This window comes from Hermetia illucens, chromosome 3 (genome assembly GCF_905115235.1).
Source record: "Hermetia illucens chromosome 3, iHerIll2.2.curated.20191125, whole genome shotgun sequence".
NCBI lineage: Eukaryota > Metazoa > Arthropoda > Insecta > Diptera > Stratiomyidae > Hermetia > Hermetia illucens.
Window position 1 is genome coordinate 31,747,407 of NC_051851.1, and position 21,528 is coordinate 31,768,934.

Consider the following 21,528-nt stretch of genomic DNA (forward strand, 5'->3'; position numbering starts at 1 on the left):
GACTAGCGTACCCCACTTCCTTGGACGATATATTGCAATACATCAATAATAGAGTGGGCCCGACCGTTTAAAACCCACCTAACCCGCCATCTATGTAACTGATAACGTCTTCATTGTTTACTAATTCTACCAATTCTACCACAATGTCAGGGGTTTAAAAATTACGGCCTTCAATTCATCCGCGTTGGCTCAGCAACATCATGTCATCCATCAGAAACATAGCTTGACGATAAAACGTTAAGCCCCGAGCTCCTAGAAGGATACTCTTTTTCGCTGTGACACTGTGGGCATAAGTCATACTTGGTGGACGTCCCTTTTTTGGGCTGGTTTATAGCCGTTTTGATTCCGCACACGTAATTCCCATCACCCTACTCAATCTTGCCACACTTCCGTCAATTTCCCGGCGCCACCGCCAATTCGAAACAAGGATCCTGCGAAAGACTTTGTGAAACATCGCCCTATTGCTTCCAACCTTCCTGATTTTACCAACTTCGTTGTACGGCACGGCGGGAGGTATACGTTATTTATACCGATTTCTCGACGGTATTTGATTCCGTCAACCGCAATATACTTATCTATGCACTCTCTGAGCTCAATTTCGCCGCTTCAATTATTCCGTGGCTCACCTCCTAGCTCGCAGAGTTTCTTTTCATCAGTTTCTTTTCAGCGTCCCCCAAAGGCATTGAGCCTTGGGTGAATAACCTCGCTTACCTAAATCCTCCCTTTTCAAACCTTAAGCAGTGCAATTGCCTGAAGGACTGCTCTGCATCTCATGTCCCCCTACCCTCTACCCTAGAGAGTTTTTTATTTAGTCTAAACATTAAGTACTTATTTGCTTCTCTTTATAAGGACAATACCTTGAAGCTTTGGGATTGCACTATGTCCTTCGAATTCTACTTTGGTAAAAATTTTCCTTCCTGTAATTCGTGTTGACGAACTTTTCCACCTTCTCTGGTCAAGCCAACTTGATCAAACAAAGATTGGCCGTCCTTGTTATCTTCGTTGCACAACTAACCGTGCCCCCGAGGTTTTACTTTCATAAACAAGACCAAGTCATATTCGAAGCCAACAATGGTGACCTCCTCTGGGACAGAAAGCACGATAACTCCATTATTCATAGGATCTAGTACCGAGACTAGTGGTACCCCCGTGCTACAATGTACTCTCTGGATAGTTGTCAACCCGCATCACTTAGCAGCCACAAAAACCTATTTTAGCCAATTCGTCTTGCGTCTTTGTTGCCTATTTGCACAGTTAAATGCATTTCTTACGACCAGCGCGAACAACGCATAGCACCTACTCGAACTGTCGTACTTTCTTGCCAGGTCCGCAACCAATGTTATTCCATGCATTATTTAGTAGAAATGTCGAAATCAATACTGGTTGGAAACCCTTTATAAATAATTTGTTCAACACCTTTCCTATTGTGTCCAATAGGTAGATAAAGCGGCACTACCCCGCCATCAGTAGGAACATCTACAGGAAGGTGGCGATTGATTTGGAAAGCATAGCTCCTTGAAAAGCTTCTGTGGTCTTACCAAAAAGGATATGAAAAGCAACCTAACTCACCTTTTATCTTCTTTACTCGGTGTTCACTGTGACGTCCTCTTAGCTAAATACTTTCACTTCCGTTATAACATTTTAAACATCTTCTTGAGAATTGCACTAGGACGGCCATAATAGCTGCAGGAATAGATTCATTTGATGTTAGCCCTTACCGATCTGGCTTTGGAGTGTTTCATGATTTTCTGCGAGGGCTTTGTTTTGCACGTTTAACAAGTGAATCTCATAATCACATGGAACTCCCTTAAATGCTTTATATTCCACTAATTATTGGCACATCGATGTCTTTCTCAAGCATATCCAACGAAAGTAGGACTAGCACTCATTTCTAGTGACTGATAATAATCTGAACAAACCCTATCTTCCCGGGAAGAATGGGACACGCAACTGCTACTTACTTTAATGTGTCGATAGTCCAGGCACTCCTTCCTCTGGATAGCATGCCAGTTGAGTCACCATCAGCTCCGCGTCTACTGGATGCATTTTCCCAGCCGACACCGATGTGATTACCATGTCCGCTGTCGTAGTCCGGCCACAGTAGATCAAATTTAAGGATTTTATTGCCGATTCCTGCAAAGTTAGCACAAATTTCATTTACAGTGGTTGCAACGTTCTCCTTTCGAAGTGATTTCTTGCATTGCATTGGATAAAGCCTTATGATTTCAACTGCCCTAGGAACTTCTTTTTGTCCTTATCTTGGATGATACCATCAGTCGTTACTTTTAAGCCCTTGCTCATCATTCTTAAGTTCATTAAGTTCATTTCTTAAGTTTCAACTCTATGTCTCCCGAATGGTTGACATTTGTCCGTAGTTAGCTAACTTCTGGTCTACTGGTCACTGAGCCCTATACGTATACAAACTTGGTAACATCGGTGAATCCCTATACAAATATTAGGCCCTCGCAGTCTAGAGGAAAGATGGACGTCAGATGGCAACGAATCTTTGTGTATTGACTAACTACTGAGTACCAAAATCTAATTCAGTCAACTCCAAGTTCAAGCAAAATATAATTGGATTTCATCCCCATCCGACAATTTCAAAGGAAATTATTCTCATTTCATTAAACATTTTCTTCAACAAGGCCAAAATTAGGAAGCAATTGTTCCTTGCCTTAAGCAGTTCCCTGGGTTTTTCCAAGCCTTCCCCCCACTAATCACTAAGATCAATACATGCCATTCTGCTCCAATTCCTTAACAATAACACGGCGCAATGCAATAAAGCGTTACGTCAATGGCATACCAATAGCAAGGAAATAATGCTTTTCCTGAATTTTCAATCTTTTACTCTGCAGATAATAGAAACTGTAACGCCATCGTATGAAAGAGCGCTCCGTTGGTTTGCAAGCTTTACGTTTTATCTTCCTTAACTCCTGCCATATTGTGTAGATGTCAATCAATATTCTATTGCACTCTCGTACCTCCGAGCGAAATATCTTTTCAAATGTAGTGGAGAAAGCATGGGAGAAGTGCATTATGGCGTAACGTGGACGGAATGGAAACTTCGGACGTCAATATGGATTTTCCCATCTTGGATAGATACTAAAGCACTATTTGAAAAACTATAATTACAGCAATTACATACTGCATTTCGCATTTAGAACCATAGGAAAGGTGCATTAAGCCTTGTGTGGATATGTTACCTTTATAGCCATCAGATAGCTCCCTCCTAAAGAGTTTTTTGTAATCAGCAATATACACAGGAGTTGAAATTGCTATTGATGACGAAAAATACATTACGGATTGGGTGAATGGAACTGAAACCTTCTATCATAGCAATGATTAGTATGTTTCGCAAATATCTATAAAAACTAACTTAGATATTATCTTCTCAATTATTCTATGTTGCAATTTTTCACTTCAACTTTTAAGATTTTTTCGAAAAAGACCAATTGGCAACTTTTGTCTTGCTTTGAACGAGTAATAAAAGTTTGATAGACTAAATTTATTCATTGCTGAGAGTAGCACAGATAAATCTGCAATCCTTGAAATGTCCCTCGTTTCCGAAAGGAAGACCATAACATCGTACTAATACAGATGCTCTGGATTGGAGGAAGCGAAATGATCAAAAGGCTCCAAAGTAAATATCACAATTTATTTGATAGCACCAGAAACACTGATTGGCATAGGCGTAGAGTAAGTATCCTTGCCTGGAAGAGCATGTACCTCTTTTTGTATTTGGACCTGAGTTCCAGTTACAGCATCTTTTTACCACCGCATCAAGAAAACTCAACCTGTTGTTAGGCTGCGATGCCAATGCGAAACCCAAACTTTGGGGTAGTTTGGAAATCAACAAAGTAAGTGAGCGGCAGCTGGAACAGCACATCAAATTTTCACTTTTCCAACTAGAGGAATTATACCAATTGGGAGAAGGTCCTCAATATTACGCTAATAACTGACAATGGGACTTTCAGGTTAGAAAATTGGAGAGTATATGAATAGAGATCTTTCCTGTCCTCCTGATGGTACCACCAGCACAACAAACCACCTAGAACCAACGGTCCGGACTCTAAAGAAGGCATTTGAAAACGCCTTGAGAATCTCGTACCCGGACATTGCCACCATAGTGGAACGAAAACACGTTCAATCTTAAGAAGCCAGCCAGGGAGGTCTTTAACATCTGCTAACGACTTAAAAACTGACAGCCATATAAGGATTGCCGTAAGGGCTACAGGTCTGTAATTAGGACTGCCTAGAGTAAAATTCTTTAGTAAAGAAAACCGGAGGGCTCTTGAAAGAATCTTCTGTCAAAGCTCATGAGCTGCTAGTCCAGATCCACTTCCCCACTACTGACGAAATATGGGAGTGAAAACCGAAGATAAAATTAGCTGTTCTATAAATAGCTTCTCCGGGCACAGACGGCATAATGCCAATCATACTTCAAAAACAGAGTGAACGGGTTGTTTCGCAGCTTGCAGAGGTTTATCGGAGCTACAATTTATTCAGACATACACCGATCCTCTGGAGACGAATCAATCTAGTATTCATGTATAACACGGGCAACAGTGGTCATAAGTTCACCAACCTTTTCGTGTTGAAGTCCTTAGAGTGCGTCTTAGACATTCACTTCAAAACAACCACGAAGATGCCATCTCTCAACAAATCTCAGTACGCCTATCTCAAAGGCAAATATGCAGGAATTCCTCTTCACTTCAACGACCTGAGTACCGAAGTCATCAAGTAAGCTAGGAGGTATTTTCCTTTTGCATTATATAGATATATATTGAGACTAAGGGTAGTCCAATTGATCACTTAAACAGAACTGTGAATAGAGGAAAGCATCAGCGTGGTGCCATTCCTTGGGTGTGCTGGCTGAAAGTAATGGATGAAATTCTATGGTGGTGACATATGCCAACGACTTGATGATCTTTGTGTTAGAGATGAGAATTATGAGTGGGAAGAAAGGGGGGGGGGGAGCAGTGCGCCTGTGGCTTATAAATTGTAGACTCGGCATAAATCCAATCAAAATGGAACTGATGCGATTTATCTTCAAGGCAGGGATACATGACTGGTAACGCCACGGCTAAAAAAATCTGAGTGAGAGCCTGAATTGGAAGCTAAATTGGAGACTAAACCCAGACTCAGAATTAAGAAAGTCTCCATAGTCTTCTAGTCCGCCAGAAGACTTTCGTGAGTAAATGGAATCTCCGGCCGAGGGTAGTTCAAGCTGCGGTAGTCTTTTCAACCAGAGTAAAATGGAAGACCAGGCAACACATGGGATTACGGTATGGTTTTCGTTGCTGATGGAATAACAATGGTCTTTGGAGTCGACGCGGGAATATTCTCGGATATGCAAAGTATAACGGAGTTGTACGGCCTCCCAGTATCTACTATTGAATTTTGTATTCCCACCGAAGGTGCTATCTGCCGATGTCCGAAGCAGAATCCTAGCCCTAACCATAACATAATGATGTTGAACATCCCTCGAGCTAGTGGACAATGTATTCGCGCATTGAAAAGTGTGGATGATTCGCTCAAAGTCGCCACCCTTTGGATTTCCTGTCATAGAACAGGACAGCCATACAGGGGAGTAACTAAGCTGACGGATTTGCCAGGCAAAACTTCATATCGCTGGTAAACGTGAAGGAACTCTGGTTGTAGAGTGGGAGAGTTTCTATCCTTTATGACTGCTGAAAAGAAAAAGATCCAAGGTAGTTAGGTTCTCCTACTCTATAACGAAAGTGGAGCTGCGTCACAATGGTAGTTTATCTCTTTATGGTTTCATTTTTCAATAGGCCGAATTAGGGTATGAGTTCAGCGGTCTTTTTCAAATTATTCTACGGTTGCTATTATCTCTTATATAGTTTCTTCTTAGTAACTTTTTGTAACTCAATAACTTTTCGAACAGATTTTTATGGGAACCGTGGTCCTTGTTTACTAGCAGATTTATGGGAATAATTCCTGCGATGTCCTACACTATCCCACCTCTGCGGTGCGATTGGCTCGTATGCGGAAAGTACCCCGCTCTTCACGGACAGGAGCAGCATATAGTAAGGAAGATTTAACCACTACTATGATAAGCAGCTGTGATTATCTTTTACTTCCCTAATATTAAGCATCATTCTTGCTAGAGTTGAAGTAGCCCAATGAAGCTGAGGTTGGTATCAATTCATCGGTTGACTTGAGGCGGTATCGCAATCAGAAAGCCAGATGTTAACAGGGATGGTTTTTCGTCCGCAAGGTGTAGTAACTATTAGTAATCACTTTATCGTATGAGTTGTTTCACTTTAATAGGGTTCAACGCACTTGGAATGTTTCCTCTACGACCAGGTCATCTTCAAAATTTCCTCAGGCACTCAAAACCCGAAGACTTCAATACGGATTCTTGGCAAACATCAGCTTTAACAATGTATCCATTCCTGTTACTACAGAAACCAGTAACCCTCGATTAATCGGGTGGAAAGCAATGCTTCGACCATGCATGATTCAAATAAGCTTATGGACCACTTGGAGCTGATCTTAACTGCAAACTTAAGGGTTTTTTTCGGAATTCAGTTCAATTCCGGAGCTTTTCTATTTGCAGTGCGTCCACAGATTTTTCATAGCTTCCCCTCGCTAGCCTCAAAGATCCAGGAGGTGTCTTATTAACCGGTTAAATGAAGTGTACTCTTTTGATGCTGAGGAAAGAGAATTGTAATTATTTTCAACAAATAACACGGGCACTGGACTTGAGTTATGACTTGTTGACATATCTTGTTCATTACAAGCACCACCGATTGATATTAACCCCAACGCACAGTTACCTGAAGCAATTCGCTACAGTGATCTGCACGGGGTTCTAAAGCTTCCTGGCGTTCGACCTCCATCGTCCCTTTTGCCGAATTCAACTCGCTCACATTCATGACGATCTCAACCACAAGGTTAATAATAATAATAATCGTTGGCGCAATAATCAGGGCATTGAAGTGTGTTTTAACACTTCATTCAAGACGGTAACGATACACTACAGGATTACAGTACCCTATACGAGGCAATGTAGTCAGCATTACGCTTGCCCGAGATTATTATTTTGATTTGACTCAGGTGCTCATTCAAAGCTGGGTCGACTGGTATCTGATGTCCAATCACGATACAAGTATCACTGCCACAAGTAAGATTTGAACCAAGACCTTCCGTACGATAGCCTTCTGGTCTAAAAACTCTACGGACACACGCACAACCACAAGATTGTCTGCGATCTAATCAAATTTGGGGTATTGTAGTGCCACATGCCTCAGCTATGCGCTGGCATAGTGGGTCCACCTTTTCCACGGCTGTTCCCTTCGGGATGTCACTTCCTTTCAGAGCCATCAGAAATTCTTCCTTCTAAGTAACATCAGGATGTGTATTCCATCATTTCCAATATCGAGCAAGGAAGCCTGGGGGTCGCTGGGGGTGTACAGTCAATTCAACCGCCACATTATCTCTCTCACCAATGAAATATTGATGAATGTCAAGTCGACGATCGAGCCTAACCGCACGCATGCAGCGTTGCCTGTTACGGTGATGAGTTGTTTATTTAAGATGCGGCCTCCATGTTCACCATTCACCTAGAACCCATTTGGCTTCCCCCTAATACCCATGCGTTGAGATTACGGCAAATTAATTTAGGGATGCGGTCTCCAGCACATAACACAAAACAACCTCCTCGGACTATGCTACTGCAGCTCTAAGAGAAACATAGCTTGTCTTCCCCTCTCGAATGATCCGTGGTAACTGGTTTTGAGTTGTCCCTCTGCGATTGACAATGATCCATTTCAAACTCATTTAACCATACGATTCAACTCCATTCCAGGCATGTGCCATCAATAGCACGTTGTGCCGACCCGCTTCCTCTTTCCGGCACGCGCCTGGGATTTTCAGTGCAACCTCTGATTCTGACTTCCCCGCACATATTACATTTTTACGACTTATCATGCTGTCAGTGGCAGTCACTTTACACAAAGCAACGAAACAATATTAGGACAGAATGGTCCACTTCATATTTTATTTTCAAATTTACCACAAGGTAATGAAAACAGATTTAGAATGGATTCTTTGATAGTCCCCAAGATGACTTTAGTAAGTACGCAAATATCTCTAACTTGATACCACCATCATCATCATTAACGGCGCAACAACCAGTATTCGGTCTATGCCTGCCTTATTAAGGAACTCCAGACATCCTCATGTAGGGCACCAAAAATTCTTCGAAGGATTCTTCTCTCAAATGCGGCCAAGAGTTCGCAATTTTTCTTGCTAAGAACCCAAGTCTCCGAGGAATACATGAGGACTGGCAAGATCATTATCTTGTACAGTAAGAATTTTGACCCTATGGTGAGACGTTTCGAGCGGAACAGTTTTTGAAAGCTGAAATAGGCTCTGTTGGCAGCCAACAACCGTGCGCGGATTTCATCGTCGTAGCTGTTGTCGGTTGTGATTTTCGGCCCTAGATAGGAGACATTATCAACGGTCTCAAAGTTGTAGTCTCCTATCTTCATTGTTTTCGTTTGACCACTGCGATTCGATGTTGTCGATTCACTGATTTTTGGCGCTGACGTTGCCACCATGTCTTGCCTTTATTAATGTGCAGCCCAAGATCTCGCGCCACCTGTCCGATCTGGATGAAGGTAGACTGTACATCCCGTAGACTGTACATCTTGCGTGGACTTGAAGAGGATGGTACCTCTTCCATTGACATCCGCATCGCGAATCACTTTCTATAGGACCAGGTTAAAGACGACGTATGGTAGAAGATCCCCTGGTCTTAGATCGTTGTTGACGTTGAATGCTGCTTTTATCTGGCCTCCCCCATTGGCCAGGGTTAGTCTAGTCAATCTACCAATTTCGTTGGGATACCGAGTTCCTTCATGGCCGTCTACAAATTTTACCTTGGCTAAGATGTCATAGGCAACGGTGAAGTCGATGTAAAGACGGTGGAGCAGTTTTTCCACCATCACATCAAGACAATTTGTAATCAACCACGTACTTGCAGCGACTTTTCAATTCAACTTTGAATTGCATATCGGTATTCTGCCATTCTGCCATCAACCCGTCATCTACAACAAAAAGCCTAAACAACCAATAAATATTACGGCTCCCGCGCGCACCAATAAAAACTTCCCGATTCGCCAATATAACAGCTCGCCTTCACTGCTTCACAATCTTCGCTCGTTAGGAAAAGAACACCTAATTGTCTGCTAGCAGATGCATGTACAAATATTTACAGAAAAGGTCGTTGGTGACTTCTTTTCAGGTAGTATCTCCGCGACAACATTTTTAGCAATTTCGACTTCCCTTCCTCCGCTCATCTCCCTTCGCCCCCACTCCACAGAGTTGATAGTTCCTTTAAGTTTATCGATCTTCCATCAGGGTTCCCCACTCAGCCAAGTTGTCTGACGTCCTTTTAAGACGTGACCGATGACTTCTTAGGCGACGAAGATGAAGACACTTCCGATAGCGAGCGGGCGACAATATTGATGAGCACTAATATTCTCGCCCGATCGTTTAGAATTTTTTGATGTTGTCACATGAATACAATTTCCCCATTATCTAATTCATTGTGAAGCTTTCGTTTAGGGCCGAGGTAGGTAAGTGATATTGGTGTGTCGATGTCACCTAGATGGTTTTCTGTGTGTTTCTTCACATTATTCCAACAGATAACGGATAACGAATGCACCCAAAAGATTGATCTTGGATGCGTCTACTTATTTCCTCTTCACTTCTTAGCATGTGTTTGCTTCTATAAAGCTTCCCATGGTGGAATTTTGAAACATCATTCGCTCAGTGGTGATGGCCCGATGGTTGAGGGGGTAGAGTATCAGGCTCCCAATATCGCTGTTCTGTGGAGTGGAGTGGAGTGAAAAGAAAACAATAATTCGCTCAGTGGTTCCATTAAGATTGATTACCATTAATCCGAAATAATTCTTTAAAGGACCTCTGTCTTTGGCACCCGCAGGGAAGTGGGAAGCCATAAACAGGTGTGCAATGTATGTTGCTATGACAGATACTGCCACATGCTAGCAGCAACTCGAAGCCATGTGCTCGCAACCACGGGGGCGCACACCATTGCACTGCATCACGTGTTCGGTATTAACACCAGCCTTCATGCGCGGAATTTTGCTCTCCCAACTCCTGTCGCTGCTGAACATGTGCAAGACTTTTCCGTCTTTATAAAATTGCTAATAATGTGCTGGGAATTGAATCTCCTAAGTATCGTCTTCTTGGGGCAGACCGTAGTCTACAGTCTATTCCTATGCAAGTAGATACACCAGCAACACGCAAATGGAAGGTAGCAATCATAAGATCCTTGATTCACTGTTAATGGCGATACCCAACTGCTCTTAAGGCAATCCCGGTACTCAAACAGCTCAAACAGCTGATGACGAGGCAGTGTACGCTTAAGAGATCTACGAACGTTTCACTATTTATTTTTGTTTTAGATTTGTAAGAGTCCTGGGTCCGTTATTCATTTTATTAGAGATCGGACCAATTAAAAAGCATGTTCAGTTCTCATTTCTAATACCTTCTCTATTCATCTTTCACCCTAAGTAGTTGTAGTAAAAACCAACTAAAAGGGACAGGTATTATGGGCTAGCAACCTGCAAAATTCTTTTCTTCTTCTTGCTATCGAAGCAATATCCACCGGTCAACGCTTTCAGCCAATGCAGAAGAGTGCTATGAAGCCTGGATGAAGTGGCCTTCAACAACTGACGTTCTTTGTGTTCGACGTATCAACGAACACCTCAAATCTAAAATTTACCACAATGTCGTCCGCCCTGTCGCTGTCTATGGTTCTGAGTGTTGACCGACTATAAAAGACAATGAACGACGTGTTGCGGTTATGGAAACGCAAATGTTGCGTTGGACGAATGGAATCGATGTGGAGTTGCACCGAACGTGGAAAAATGCGAGGTGTCTTCGATGGTATGATAAAATAAAATGGCCCGACCCAGCTTGTGAATGGGACAAAGGCTAAAAAAACGACGAAAGATGGGGTCGGACCGTCGCCTATTGCGCGCTGCCACGCACTGCGTACGCTCCTCAACAACGGCGTTGCTAGCTAGACATACTGAAGTTAAGCGGGACTCTGCAGAATACTGCTATGATTTTTTGATACTAAGGAAAACTAGGGAAAATGGAAAGGAATACTAATAAAAAGAGGAGAGATGAAGTCATTATGTTGCACTACAGACGAATCAAGAAACATATATTTTTATATTCTTTGCAAACAGAATAACCCGCCGATTAATATAAATTTTAATCAAATTGCGTTATTGGATCATTTCCGATACATAATTGGAAAATGGAGGAATGTAAATGAATTATGATTTTAATTCTGAAAATTCCTTTTCGAAAGTTACTCTTTGGCTTATTATTATAAGTAATTATTGCAATATTGTATTACCATTCCAGGAATATATTGAACTTTCATTACGGTATTCCAGTAAAGAGAAGAATTTGATTTCAATGGAATTTTTTCCCAATTAAAAATTCAATGATCAAGCCATGCTCATTATGGCTTACAAAGCGTTAAGGAAAAAAGGAATTAAAAATTTTCCCATGTACAACACCCCAACATGCAACCAAACATGTAATGAAAGCGTATTGTGTGCGAGATACATATCACCTGCATGCTCTGAATATCCTTCCTATAAAGATATGTCTACAATGCCTAATAAAATTCGCATTTTTACAGATACGGACGTTGGGTGACACGACGTGTTGCTGTCGGAACAATTGCTGCAATATGGCTCCTGGCTGCATTAGTGTCCTTTGTGCCAATCTCGTTTGGCCTGCATAGACCCGAGCAGCCACTCATCTTCGAGGATAATGGCAAGAAGTATCCTACGTGCGCCCTGGATCTCACGCCTACCTATGCCATTGTTTCCAGCTGTATAAGCTTTTATTTTCCGTGTATTGTGATGATCGGCATATATTGCAGGTAAATTGTAAAATCATAAATGTTAGATAGAATCGTTTTCTTTATTACTTTTGCAAAATAAAAAACACTTTACCAGGGATGGAAACGGTGTTCACAATTGTGTTTATTGTTTCCTTTTTTATGTAGGTTGTATTTGAATTGATATTGTTCGTTAATGATAGCTACTTTCATATCATAGCTATCTTACTGCATCTCTTAGCATGCCTCATCGTACTTCTGCCACCAGAAACACACGGATCAATTATCCTTTGTAATCTATTGGAATTGACTATCAACTAAATCCTCAAAACCACACCTTCATCCATTGCGGCTTTTTCAAATTATGAGTGAATAATGATTTACTTGGTTTACAACTATTAGCGAATAGCTTCGAAAATTTGCCCTTCCAAATATCGTCCTCCAAATATTCTGGTCTAACCAGGACTTCTACGAAATTAAGTTCATATAGAAGCGGCGACGCAATCCTAATTAAACTGGTGAATAACATTATGACTGGTAGACAACGCGGTAATGAAGTGTAGCATATTTCTGGTGAAGGAGTTGAGAGCCAGATGGTTCTTTGCAGCTACCATAAAGTGCGGTTTGAACCTCAAGAAATGAATATTTTTTCCAAAGTTTTTAGCAATAATAATGTCTTACTTGCCAATTGGAAGTATTTTGAAATTTTCATTTGAAACGTGAATTTCACTTAGAATAAAGTTCAAATCGAGAGATTGACAAGCCGCGGAATATTCTACGGGCACCCCAATTCCCACTTTAAATCTATAAGTATCTGTATAGTACATTTACCTACTCAGCAAATGACAGAATCTGCATGTTTTAAATGAATCAGAAAACCGGAAGCTAGTCGCTCCAGGTGTAAATTTGATCTGTAAAGCACTATATTGGTAGCACTCAACCTCATACGCTCCACACAAGAGCAAATGTGAAGAAGACAACCTACAATACCTACAATACAAACAAGTCGGGAAACCGGAAGCTGCATACTTCAGGTATGAGAGGTTTCGTGTATTTCTTTTATAAAGACAGTGTTTGCATATATTATGTGAAAATATCCACATTCAGGTGATATTGACATTCAAAACGTTGAATTTGCAAAGAAGAGGCAAATTTGACCTATGTTAACTTTGTTAGTACTAGTGCGATTTCCATCAAACTTGGTAGGATCATGCTCTATACCCAACATAGTTGCAAAATTTCGTGGTACTAGAATGAAGGGGTTTTGCAGCCAATTACTAAACATTATAGTAAAGTACTATTATTAACTTTATTTGAAAGATATCGGTATGGAGGGAATTTCGGCGCCTAAGCACCATATAGTGGCAGCCACTTGGTTTTTTCATATTTTCAGATTTGGTAGTTTCTGAGAAAGAAAAGATCAGAAGAAAGAAATGATCATTTTCGATCCCCCGCACTCCGCACCCTTCCAACAAATGTCAGAACTAACATTGGCTTCGGAAAGTACTAATCGAGACCTTTCATTTGATACCCCACATAACTATATTCGATGAAAAAAGTTTTAACTTTTACATCCCCCCTTTACATGTATGGGGAGCCCCTCCTTTAAACTGCACGTAAATTTATGTCATTCACTGTATGCGTGGAATTTCATAGTTCTCATATGTTCACCAAATTTCGTTCGGATTGGTTTAGCAGCTTTGGAGAAAAATGCGTGTGGCAGACAGACAGAGAGTGAATCGATTTTAATAAGGTTTTGTATAAATACCTGTGAATAAACAATTATTAGTCAATCAGAGCAGCTGCGTACGCGCGCGGACTCACTTTTTAGTCCCGAAGCAAGTCAGTTCAAACCTTGAGTTGGATCGTGGCCCTAAAGGATCCACCGCCCCCCCCCCCACACACTTCATATTCACAAAAAACCAGCCTATTATCAAGCACATCATTCGGTCATGAAAGAAAGCAGCCCTACAACTAACTACGCGTAGTATTCAACGCGCCGCAAGAGAGTTCTAATAAAAAATCACTGAATGACCTACTCCTCATCGGATCAATCATTCAACAAAGCATCCCACATTTACTTATTCGATGATGCTAACATCGCTATGTTGTACTAGCAGATATCAAAGGGATCGTGTCTTCCAAAGAATACTCTGGCGCTTCAGCACAACTGAGCCTATTCAGCATTATCAACTAAATACGGTTGCTTGGCTGTTTACGAAAGTTTACGGTGACGATAGGTACTTTGCGTTGGGAGGTAAATCTCGATCGCAGCACGGTCGAGGTTTGATTCCTCAAAATGGTGCTCGGGCAATCGTACGTCTCGACCATTTGCTGGTACCACTGTAAATACGGAGCTCAAGCGGCTAAATGTACCACCGGATGCGCTTTCAATGCAACAAAAACTAGGCTCGCTAGGTGCTTTGGCGACGGTTACCGGAAGTGCAGTATCATGTCACCATACAATATTCGACCCTCTGAGCCGACGTTGGTTTTTGATCGACACTGACGCGGAGGTGTAAGTTCTCCTCATACCTCGTCAAAACACATTATTACCGTAGAGCTTGCGACTAGCTGCCGCGAACTCGCCTCCCATCCGCACTTACAGGTGCGTAGGTGGGTGCGGGTGGGTAGGTGGATGTAGGTCTCAGACTGCGCTGAACGTTTTCGTAGCGATTCGTTTTGGCGCAGATTAGTACCCCAATTTTAGACGCAGAATTCCTGTATCACTATGGATGGTTGATGGACCTGCAGAACAAATTCTTGATAGACGCAGACACAACCTCTTGAAAGTCGTCAGAAAAAATGTCCACCTGTGAAGACGACACTTTCTCCATCGTTTTAGAGGACGTTGCGATGATCGCATTTGCGCACTCCTCCCAAAATACCATTGTTTCTCCCAGCCTGTTAAGCACGATGTTCAGCACCACATCAATACTACCGACTCCGTAATCATCTCAAAGCTTCGTCCTCTATCACCCCAGAAGATAGCTTTTGCAAGGAAAGAGTTGGATGATCTTATGAATCAGGATATTTGTTTACCTTCCTATAGCTGTGTCACTTCCCCTTCATTTAGTCACTAAGCCAAACAGCTAATGGAGGCGTTGTGGAGATTACAGGCATCTGAATGCTCAGACCATTCCTGGCTGGTACCCTTTTTCACTCATCCATGATTTCGCGCATTCACTGAAAAACTGTCGAATTTTCACGACCTTGGATCTAGCCAAGGCATATCATCAAATCCCTGTTGCTCACGAAGATAAACCGAAAACAGCCATCTGCACACCTTTCGGACTCCTCGAGTTCACCACGATGACTTTTGGCTGGTGCAATGCTGCGAAGAAATTTTAGAGATTCATCCACTACATCCTTCAAAATGTAGACTTCTGTTTCGTATACATGGACGATGTTTTGGTCGCTCCTTCTTCCGGAACTGAGCATTTGGACCATCTCAAGTGTATTTTTGAACGCATCCATGAGGCCGGACTCGTTCTAAATGTCGAAAAATGCAAATTCCTATAGAAACAGGTGAAATTTCTCGGCCAAGTCATTACCCCTGACGGACTCCAAGCTGATCAGGACAAGGTTCAAGCGATAAACGATTTTCCCTTGCTAATCACGGTAAAGGATCTGCGAAGGTTCTTGAGCATGTTAAATTTCTATCGTCGTTTCTTGCCAATGCCGCTCATCACCAAGCGATCCTTAATGCTTACTTGTCTGGGCCCGAAACCAAACACTCCCGCGAGGTTGTCTGGTCTGCTGAGGCCATCCAGGTGTTTTAAATGGTCAAACAAGAGCTTGTTGATGCAACACTACTGACATTTCCTCGACCAAATGCACCCCTTGCTGTGTTCGTCGATGTCGCAGACAGAGCAGTAGGCGCCGCGCTTTACCAACGGGTGAATCAAACCAACCCCGATCAACGTAACTTCAGCGCCTACGATCGTGAGCTACTTGCCGCGTACCCCTCCATTAAATGCTTCCGCTTCTCCGTTGAGGGCAAGCCATTCACAGTGTCCACGGACCACAGGTCCCTTACTTTCTCGCTTAAACAAAAGCCCGACAAACACTCTCCTCGCCAACTTCGGCAACTGAGCCTCATCAGCCAGTTTACTTCCGACATCCAACACGTCATTGCAGGCCCTTTACCTCGAATCTCGGAGGTCACATTTCCCCCCTCGGTCGATTATACGGCAATCACCGAGCCGCAGAAAGACAATACAGAGCTTCAGAACCTGACGACAAACTCCACACACAAGCTAAACGAGTTTCTTATCTTCGGCTCAAACTCATATTTATTCTGCATGACCTCAGATAACGAACCTAGGCAATTCATTCCGGCCGATTTTCGCAAGGAAATATTTCATTTGAGATGGTGTACGGGGAGATTCCGCGACTCCCCGCCGAACCTATGCAGGATATCAGAGCAATGTCAAGTGTTAAGTGACTCCAGCATGCTGCGTCTGCCCAGGAACGCGGTTTCGAAACTACGACCGATTCCACTTTCCGGAGATCGACACCCCCAACGACCACGAGATAAGTTCACAGGTCTTTATTAGGATGAATGCTTGTCGCGTTCCGCCGCACCCATTATACGAGAGTCCCTTTAGAGTCCTAAAACGACGGGAGCACTCATTCAAGTTCGACGTTCGGGGTGCGTCCCAATGGGTATCCTTGTCAAGGTTGAAGTCTTTGGCCGAACCGGGGGAAAAGCGCCCGCGAAGCGTCAGGTTATCTCTTTTGGTGGGATCGCGTCCCGAGTTCCTCCGCTGAACTCGCACGGTTTCAGCTGAGGGCCGAGTGATGTGGCGGCACATCGGAGGCATGAATTTTCAGTACCTGCGGGATGCAAAAGTGGACAAGCTGCGGCAGGGGTGGTAATTATTTACCTCGTATTTTCTAAGGAGTCGCTTCAATCAGCGCATACACCCTTAGTCAACGCTTCGTCGGGGAACATTGGATCCTACAAGCAATAAGCTTCCAAAATTGGATGATAACACATTTATTCAAACATTTTAACTATTCTGATGATATCTGATTGCTCTCCCACTAAGTCATGGAGCCTTGACTTTGTCTCTGGAAGGAGGCAAGTAAAGGCAAGTAAAGTTGGGCTGAGGATACCCACTATGAGCTCTCAATAACGGCCAATCGGGGCTCCACATAGAGTGCAAATATATCATATTGCTATAGTGACTATACCTCCGTATAGTGATGCGCGGAATTGACTTGAGGACATGGAAGGGCGATGGTCATTGGCCTTTTGCAAATCGGTTTGGATTTTTAGAAGAAGGCAACCAAAGGCCAGAACTGTGAAATTAAGGTTCCTAGTCTAATGATTCTTCACACCCTCTCTGACGATAACACTGTAGTGAATAGTACTCCATTCATTAACACCGCCGGCTACCCCCTTGCTATTTTGCCTAAAACTAAGAAACACAGATTCCTAAATACACAGACACAATATAAAGTGGATGGTATATCGGACTGATGTTTTCTTTGTACTATTATATGACCACATAGAAAGTGACCGCTACTATTACTCAAAAACTCCAAACATTCTTTAACTTTTGTCACCGCTTACACTATCTCGGATAAGGAACTATGTCGGTATACGGAGAGATACCGTGTTAATTACAAGGTGAAAGTTGCAGCGAGTAGGTCACACTTTAAGGGAGAGAGACAATTTCACTACTGGCTTTGGCTACGCTATTCAGTGAAGTCAATTATTTTAGATTGCCTAACACGTGATGCAGATCAGTAGAGAAGAACGGTAGGCTGGAGAGTGCAAAAAAGTTTAAAGATATTCTAGCAAATTGACAGTGATGGTGGTTGATGCACTATATCCTATTTGGGAGATAATAGGAACAATATGTATTACACAAGGAGTGTTTCGTACTTTTCAGAAACATAATAGAATGCTCCTTCCACCAAAATAACCCATTTCCTAATCCACTCTAGTTTTCCAGCCTTCGATTAAGAAGTTGTCTTTTTTTTGGGAGTAAGGTTGGTGAATGTGTTTACGCACAGAGTGTTGGACCCCCGCAACAGCACGCTGGCGGACTACCAACTAAACACCTCCCTGTCATCAGAGAACTAGCCTGGAACCGTTTGACACATTACTTCGGGCTAGCCTTCCCGCTCTCCCGGCTTTGGGAGCCTTCAAGTCAGGGAATTCGTTCCACCAACGGAGGGGAGGGGAGGAAGGGAGTAGTTGTTAGTTCAGAGAACCCGTTACCGTCCGATTCCTCCGCCGGTCGAGTTCAATCTTCTTCGCAATAAGAAGAGCGCGAACATAATGCGCAATACGATTCCAGCTGCCAGCGCTCTTCAGCATCTCTCTAACAATGTTGTCTGGAGGGAGCTCCCCTGCGTCTGCATAAAGCTGCTGGCGGAGGACCTCTCACCTCTCGCAAGAGAAAAAGGTGTGTTCAGCGTCATCCACCACTCCATTGCAGAACACAAAATCAGGAGATCGCGCCTTCCCAATCCTGTGCAAGTAAGACTGAAAACCTGTATTTCCACTTAGAAGTTGGGTAAGGAAGTAATCAATCTCACCGCGCGTTCTGTTCAACCAGGGGTCTAATTTGTCGATGAGCCGCGCAGTCCACTTGCCCCTTGGCTCATTTTGCCAAGAAAGTTGCCACTCGCTAAGGGTGCGTTGACGTTCTTCACGGGCAACCACTTCTCTTAAGTTTTCGCCCTTACAGCGATAGATAGCTTTGCGCTCCTCGGCAAGGAGGGCAACGGGGATTACTCCCGCAATCATTACAGCCGGTTTGGAGACGGTGCGATCGATATGGGACGCAGGGTCGAGATTCTCCTTCTGGTCAGGATGACTACTTCGGTTTTTTCCAGCGCAAGGTTGAAACCGTGAGCAGTCATCCATGCGCTTACCCGTCACATCAATATGCCAAGTCTGCTTTGCGTCTATTCAACAGTGCGTCCGGCAACAAGTGCCGCAACGTCGTTTGCATAACCGACCAGGCGCGACTCTTCGGGCATATCGAGTCTCAGCAGACTATCGTGGGAAGCGTTCCAGAGGTCCGGCCCTAGGAAGGATCCCTGTGCTACTCCCGACGTAATTTCCACCCTCCTCTGGCCCTCTAGCGTCCCATAGAGCAGGGAGCGGTCTTTCGGATAACCCCTCAATATCCGCAATAGATAGCTTGGCACGTGAAAGGAGTTCTCTAGTGTGCCTAGCATATCTGTCCATGTGACGGAATTGAAGGCATTTCTGATATCAAGCACTATCCGTCGAAATCGGCGGCTGTGTGTCCCGGCTCGATTAAACGCATCTAAGACCTCCATAACAGTATCCACTGTAGATTTCCCTGTTCTATACCCGCACTGCCTTGCGGATAAGTCCCCGGCACTACGGATCGCTTCAGCGAGTCTACCCCTGATGAGCTTCTCGAGCACTTTTCCGGCCGTGTCAAGCATATACAGCGGTCGGTATGCAGACGGGAGCTCCTTTACCCTTACTGATCAACGTGAGTCTGGCCACTTTCCAGCGACAAGGAAAAACGCCTTCCTTCAAGCACACGTTGAACACTTCAAGCAGCAATTCTGAAGTTGTCCTTAGTCTGCACTGATTCGCTCCTAGAAAGCTTTAATCTTGTCGACATCCAAACGCTTTAATTATCGTCTACCTATGTTATATCCTTGCACATGAGGACACCAAATTCCCATATTAACAGCTTTAGAATTATAAGATCTAGATTGCAGTCGGACACTTCATAGAGCCGCCATTCTATTTCAAGTAATTTGCCCCCCAAAATATTTAATAATTAAAGGTCGTCCCTGAAAATAAACTGGAGTTATAGCCTGTGATTCAAGTACTATTTATCTGTCTATCGATTACAATCTATTATCCGCTATATGGAGTTTATTCGGGGGCAAAGTTCTGGTGCTTCATGTTCAGGGTAAACTTTATTGAAAACTAGCCTTACTTCCGGAGAGAATAGCGTTCCGCCAAAATGGCTCAAAAGCTTAATGGCCAGCAGTTGGACCTGTTCATTCAGTTATAGCAAATCCACCATGAAAAAGTTCCTATCCAGAGTCATAAAACATTTTCACCTGAGTGAGATTAACGTAGGAGGACCATCTGCAGTGCTCTCCTTCCAACAACTTCATCCCTACGTGAACATAAAAAATATTTTAACGCTGACTTTATTCATTAAATTTCCGGCAATTAATATTCATTGGTTGTTTTACGATTAGGACTACTTGCAAAAGGACCTTTTAATCGAATTATGTTCCACTTAATAGGCAAATTACCCGAAAGCTTGTCACTAAAATTTGCCAAATTACTCGCTCCGCTTCTCCAATCAATTGCTTTCCGTAACTTTCGTCCTTCTTTCTTCCTTCACGAAATACAACATTCTTTGAGCGCGACACTGAAATTTATCCTTCACCTAATTGTTTATCTATCCCTCGAGTGTTCCTGGCGCGCAAGAGTCTGACACTGTGTCTGTGCCTGAGAGCAATGCTTAATTTAAATTGGTCGTTAATTGCAGGACCAGATGCTCCAAAATAGAAAATTTATAAGCGCGACGCGAATACGACAATTTAGGTCTCATTTATCCATCCGAAAACCTTTCGCACAATTTGATTTGGATCCTTGGAGGAAGGTCTGTGGCAGATTACTGGTGCAGTTCCGTACACGTAGAATGGGAGTAAGCATGGGAATGGTCCATTGATTTTATATGATTTCCGCGACACGTAAAGCAATTATTTCTGGAAATACATCTGGAAATGTAAATGGAAAAGAGCTGTAAGGATACTACGAACCACGTCTCCTGGGGAAAATTGTTTACATCACATTCAATTATGGTGAGTGTGTCTTTGAGGGAAAGCGGGCAAGGAGAAAGTTTAGTTGGGAAAAATCGTCCTTATGTAGCGTAAGTTGTAGACGCGCCATTAAGGCTTAGCGCCCTGGATTGAACGACTGTGAATGAAAGGACACGAACGAAAGGAAAGAAAGGCAATGTGACTTATTTGTATTTTTGCTCAGCAGGGATAATGATGCTAGTGGAAAACGTGTGCAGCATCACAAGCGATGGGCATTTGATTTGTACGATTTGCCAACTATTATCTGCTATTTTGCTTGGCACAGGAAGAGGAAGTAATATTGCTTGTGGTCCATTTAAATTGCCTGGAGGAGTTCCCAAATTGGACCACCCAAACTCATGAATAATCACCAATTGGTCCTGTACTGGCTGATTTGCACACTATGTGTAACGCCCCAAACAGACATCCACTTTCTCAATTTTATCTTAAGTCAACTTCATTCATTTCCAACACCAGAACTGAGTCCACAAGAATCCAATCCAAAGGTGACACGTCATGTGAAATTGCATGTTGGAACTTATGTCCTTGCCTGGATTCCATTTGATTTGCCTAGCAGAGCGTGTAACCACAAATTCAATATAAATGTAAATGCATGCACCGTAACGATACATGGGAACAATGCACCGCACGGACATAAGGAGTGATAACCTCTTGACTTCCCAAAGAGATGTGATGTGTTAGGGGCGTCTTCATTTGAGAAAAGTCAGATGCATTCACTATCAACTTTGAATTCGGAGCAGACGACACTTTGCCATTGT

The 21,528-nt window shown here is 43.0% G+C and overlaps 1 protein-coding gene across 1 annotated transcript in view; it reads left to right on the top strand.

Annotated features, from left to right (window-relative positions):
* The window catches only part of LOC119652260 (dopamine receptor 1), a 142,968-nt gene that overhangs the window by 109,554 nt on the left and 11,886 nt on the right, over positions 1–21,528 (top strand). Inside the window, exon 5 of the mRNA XM_038056241.1 lies at positions 11,717–11,962. Coding sequence (XP_037912169.1) covers positions 11,717–11,962 — 246 coding nt within the window. The remainder of the gene's footprint in view (positions 1–11,716; positions 11,963–21,528) is intronic.